The sequence below is a fragment of the Elephantulus edwardii genome, unplaced genomic scaffold, assembly GCF_000299155.1.
Source record: "Elephantulus edwardii isolate Elephantulus edwardi_28Jun2011 unplaced genomic scaffold, EleEdw1.0 scaffold00185, whole genome shotgun sequence".
Classification (NCBI taxonomy): domain Eukaryota; kingdom Metazoa; phylum Chordata; class Mammalia; order Macroscelidea; family Macroscelididae; genus Elephantulus; species Elephantulus edwardii.
In genome coordinates this window covers 545,963-551,305 of record NW_006399935.1, presented here as the reverse complement: position 1 = coordinate 551,305, position 5,343 = coordinate 545,963, and the positions used below count along the sequence as shown (strand labels likewise).

General features: G+C 57.0%; 1 protein-coding gene across 1 annotated transcript in view; it reads left to right on the top strand.

The window, feature by feature from the left end:
* Nucleotides 1–1,791: 1,791 nt before the first annotated feature.
* FBN3 (fibrillin 3) overlaps nt 1,792–5,343 on the top strand; it is a 97,915-nt gene continuing 94,363 nt past the window's right edge. The window contains exons 1-5 of the mRNA XM_006896336.1: nt 1,792–1,937; nt 2,049–2,131; nt 3,107–3,205; nt 3,311–3,406; nt 3,569–3,662. Of these exons, the coding sequence (XP_006896398.1) occupies nt 1,792–1,937; nt 2,049–2,131; nt 3,107–3,205; nt 3,311–3,406; nt 3,569–3,662 (518 nt within the window). The remainder of the gene's footprint in view (nt 1,938–2,048; nt 2,132–3,106; nt 3,206–3,310; nt 3,407–3,568; nt 3,663–5,343) is intronic.

Genomic DNA, 5,343 nt, shown 5'->3' with positions numbered 1-5,343 from the left:
AGGAGGTGGGGACTCCTTTGTTTGCAGCCGCAGCCCCAGGCCCAGCCCCCTCCCCTCTTCGCCCTGGAGTGGGGCGCGGGACCCGGGTGCCCGCCTGGGGCTCGGCTGGGGCGCTGGGCTGTGAGGCGCACACTCGGGCAGGACCCGCAGGTGAGGGCGGAGTTGAGCGCAACGAGGGTCTGGGCCCTACGCCCCCGATTTGCGCCGTGGCCGCCTGGGCGCTCCATTCCGCTTCGAAGCCTGCTCCCTGTGCGCGCCGCACGCGCCACTCGCACTCATTCATTCGACCCACTCCTGAAAGCAGCAAGGGAGGGGGCAGGGAGGGCCAAGAGGGGATCTCCGAGACGGAAATCGGGAATGGGGGTTCAGTGGTCCCAGATGCTGCTTGAAGAAGGAGCCCCCTAAGTGCAGACCATCTTGGATAGGTCGGGGGCGAAGAGGGGTGCGCCTTCCTTACCCTTCCGCTCCATCTTTTCCCCCACCCTCGACTCCCCGCCTGGGATTCTTCCCTCTCAGAGGATCCAGTAACCACCCGCTCTTCTCGCCCATTCCTGCCTTTCCCCACCAAAGCCCAACCTCGCAGACCACTTGGTGCGTCTTCTGTCCATCAAGGATTCCATTCCACCCCACAACCCTTCTCTGGTCATGGTCTCTACCTGGGTGGGATGGGCCTGACGCCATCTTTCCCCTCTCGCCTTTCTGGCCACGGGACAAACTCCAGCTACCTCCTGAGAGGTGAGAGGAGATGCCTGGATTTCTTTAAAAAAAAGAGAGAGAGAGAGAGAGAAAAGAAAAACCAACCATGGAGCCAATCAGTTGCCATCTAGCCAGAATCATTCACACTCGTGGACACAGAGGCTGTCTCAAAATAAAATGAGCTCCTTAAGGGTTTTCTGGGCTCCTGCCTTTACAGCTGCAAACAGCCGGGCCTTTCTTCCGTGGTGCACGGTGAAACTGAGTGGATCCCAAACCTTTTGTGTCACCCAATAACCTCAGTGCCTCCTCAGCCCCTTGTCCTTAATGTGTGCATCTGTGAAGTGGGGAGATGGGTGCCCTCTGGGTTGGGACGCCTTTTACCAAGCATGTCCTCCTAGATTCACCACCAGCCCCCTGTCCCTTCCTCCCCCTGTATCAAGGATATACTCTTCCTTCTGCAGCTGGAATTCTGGGAGTCTTCTCGCCACTCCCCGTCCAGTCTTCAGCGCCCTCTGGTTCCAGCTCTTCACCCCTGAAAGCCTTCCCTCTGGCGCCCTCCTGCGGATACCTGCTCCTGCCTCCTCACCCACTTACCTCTCCTTGGGTTTCCAGAGCCCCTTCTTCACACCACCTGGTATCTGTTTCTGACCTTGTCCTTCTCACTAGAGCTCTTGAAAGGCTCTCTATCGCCCTCAAGATAAGCTCTTTTACAATCACAAACTCCTCCCAAACCTGGCCCACCTGGTCCTCTAACCCCTCCACTCAGCACTTAGCAGCTGCTTTCATTGTCCCCTCTGGCCCATCATCTTCTCCTTGCTGACTCTATCTTTGAGACATCACACCTCCTCCAGGAAGCCTCCTTGGATTTTTCGACTGTGCTCAGGTCAGGAATGGTGCCTCCCTAAGCTGCTCCAGACCCTGGACTTCCCCCTTGCAGCCAGCATCTCCTTGCTTCTGGTTCTGCCTAGTGGCCAGGGCCTCTCTGAGGCTGGCTTTGCCTCATGCTGATGCCCACTTCCTTCCCGCAGCCCCCAAAGACACAGCCTGGCTCCAAGAGGGCTGTGCTTGGCGAAGAGAGGGACTGGTCCCCTCACAATGGCTCAGAATCCCCTGCCTTGGCTCCTGCTGGCCTGGATAGCACTGTCCAGCATAGCAAGTGGCCAGGGTCGCTGGGACGGGGCTGCAGAATTGCCAGTTCCTGGAAGGGTGCGGAGGCGAGGCAGCCCAGGTGTCCTGCAGGGGTGCGTGGTTCCCTAAACCCATACACGCTCCTGGGGGAAACAGTTGGCTGGGCTGTCCTGGGGGAGGGCATGACCAGGTCAGGGTCTCACCTCCTGCGTGCCCTCCTGAAGGCCGAATGTGTGTGGCTCTCGCTTCCACGCCTACTGCTGTCCCGGCTGGAGGACGCTGCCCGGAGGGAACCGATGTGTCATGCGTGAGTGCCCTAGAGGTGGGGGCATGGGGAGGGGACATGGCTGACTGCCTGTCTTACCTGCTGCCAAATTCTGTTTCCTTTTTTTTTAAATAGACTTTGTTTTTCTTTGATAGAGCAGTTTTAGGCTTATAGAAAAATTGAGCAGAAAGTCTAGAAAGTTCTTTTACCCCTTCTGCACACACACACACACACACACACACACACACACACACAGTCTCCCCTGCCTTTCTCGCCCTTTGTGATGGGAGCAGCCTTTGCCCAGTTCTACCCCAGCCCCAGCCCCAGGGTCTGTTACGGATTGAACCATAGTGACCCATGGCTTTTCATTGGCTGGTTTTCAGAAGTAGATAGACAGGCAATTCTTCCTGGTCTATCTTAGTCAGGAAGTTCCTTTGATACATCCAACAAACTAGAGGCACATGCACCTCTACTAACAGATAGGTGCTCATGAGATGGACTGGCTGGGATTCGAACCTGGGTCTGCCACGGGGAAGGTGAGAGTTTTGCCACTGCCTTACCAACTAGTTATGAAGTGTACACAGCTGGGGCCCAGAGGATGCTGAATCTCGATCATGGCTTCTGCCTCTGTCCCAGGCTCCCAGGCCATTTTTGCTTCCTTTGCCTTACAAGTCCCTCCCCCTCTCTCTGCGATCAACTCCCTGGAAGCCTGGTGCCGCCGACCCACCCAGAACCTCCAGCTCCTGTACTAGTGGCCTGGCTCCCCCCACCCACCCAGAGCCTCCAGCCTGTGGGTCTGCAGTGCAGTCCCAGGTCACCTCCCTCCTGGAGCCACAGCCTGGGTCTGACCATCTGTCCTGTGTAGAGTGAGAGTCAGGGGACAGCCCACATGCAACAGGCATTCGGGGTGCAGAGCAGGGGTGGTCCTGGAGCTGTCCACGGCTGACCTGGGCCCCATGGAGCAGGCACAGAGTGGAGTCCCTGGGCCCAGCTAACGCCCCTGCTCTGCACTTGCAGCCCTTTGCCGCCACTCCTGTGGCAAGGGCTTCTGCTCCAGGCCCAACCTGTGCACCTGTTTGGATGGCACGCTGGCCCCCAGCTGTGGGGGCAGCCAAGGTGAGTGGCTGTGGGGTGTGGGAGAAGAAGGTGCCAGGCCTCTGGATGCCACAGAGGCCTGGGCTGGTTCCTGACAACCACTTGACTGTGTGTCCCTGACCCCAGGAGTCGGGTGCAGTGTGAGCTGCATGAACGGGGGCAGCTGTAGGGGGGAGTCCTGCCTGTGCCAGAGGGGCTACGTGGGTACTGTGTGTGGGCAGCGTGAGTACCCCCGGGCCCGCCCATCAGTGCACACCCCTGTAGCTGCCCATGGGACTCCCTGGGACTGGGGCTGGGGGATATCTCATCACATTCTGGTTGGGGCTGGGCCAGCTCCCTGGGATGTTTGGAGACCTTATGCCTCTCCTTACTCCCCCTTCACAGCTGTCTGTGACAGAGGCTGTCACAACAGGGGCCGCTGTGTGGGGCCCAACCTCTGTGCCTGTGTGTATGGCTTCATGGGGCCGCAGTGTGAGAGAGGTACCAAGTGGGGAAGAAAATTAAGGGATGGGAGGGCCCGGGAGGGGTGAGCAAGGGAGGGGAAGCCCGGGAGAGGACTGTGAAGGAGGGATGGAGATGAGGGGAGGAGGAGCTTAGAAGTGAAGAGGGGACCAGGAGGAATAAAGATGGAGCAGGGGCTTAGAGTGTGGGCAGGGGTGAGGAGGGTGGAGAGGAAGAAGAATGAGGAGGGCCTGGAGAAGGATGTGGAGGGGAGAAGTAAGGAAGGCTGGAAGTGGGGAGGAAAGAGAGGGTGTCAGGAGGAGGAAGAGGGCCTCAAGGGGGCGAAGGGGGGTGGGGGGAAGAGGCGGAGGGACGCAGAGGGTGGGGAGCGGTGAGAAGGAAGGAAAGGAGATGGAGTTGGGAGGGGGAAGACAGGAGGGCCAGGAAGGGGTGAGGAGGGGAAGGGGTGAGGGTGACTGGGAGGGGGACGACCAAAGAGAGTAGGAGATTGAGGAGGAGCTCAGAGAACCGGCAGCCCCTGGGTCAAAGCCAGGCCCTGGAGGGGCCACTGACCTCCTTCCTGCCCCCTCAGCACTGCCCCAACAGTTGCTCTCATTTCATGCTCCCCCTCTCTCAACTGTGTCCCCAGAAAAAAAAAAGCCTTGCAGTCGTAACCCCTATTCCAGAAGGAAAGGAGCTCTGGTAACAGGATGCTTTACATGTTATGCTAACCTAAAAGTCAGCAGTTCAAATCCACCAGCCACTAACTGAGGAAAGGAGGGGCCAGTGAGGAAAGGAGGGGCCATCTCCTATAAAGATTTACAACCCTGGAAGCCCTCTGGGGAGTTGCTGAGAGTAGAACTGACTTGTTAGAAGGGGCTTGTATACCTGAAGGAAGGCGGCGTGGGGATGCAGCGGAGAAGTGTTGCGTTGTTAACCAGAAAGTCGGCTGCTCTGTGGGGGGAGACTTGGCAAAGTGCTCCCATAAAGATGATAACCCAGGAAGCCCTGTTGGGTCTGTTTTCTATCACATGAAGTCATTGTCTTGGCAAGGGCTGCAGTAACAGAAATACCCCAGTGGGTGGCTTTAACAAACACAAATCTATTTTCTCCGAGTTCAGGAAGCTAGAAAACCAAATTTAGGGCACTGGTTCTAGGGTGAAGGATCCCCCAGCCCCCCTGTGGGGCTAAGTCCTTGTGTCTCTCCAGCTTCTGTTTCTTGCTTCCTTGGCTGTGTGTGGCTTGCACGTTCCCCATCCCTGCCTGCTTCGACTGCTCTTCTGTATCTCAAACAAGGCTTATTTTAACGTACACTCGTCACTTGAACCTAATAGGAGAAAACTCATTTCCAGATGAGTTTAGAACCACAGTTGGGGTTCCAGGTGGGTTAGTACCACAGCTAGTACACCACACTTTTCTGGGGGACACCATTCCATAAAAGGGTTGCTGTGAGTCAGAATCAACTCTAAGGTATACAGCAGTATCTCTCAAACCCGCTGCAAGTCATGGACTCCAAACAAGACAAGTGTCAATGTCAGAAAGGAAAGAGGAGTTTGAGGCCCTTGTCTGCTTCCCGTTTAGGAAGCAGGGAAGGAAGTTCAGATACAGATGCTCCAACCCAAGAAGTCCAGTGTTTTGACAGGGAGCAAGGGCGTAGGAGGCAATGAGAGCCAGAGGGGGTTTTGCCTGCTCTAGCACACAACCCTGCTCGCTGAAAC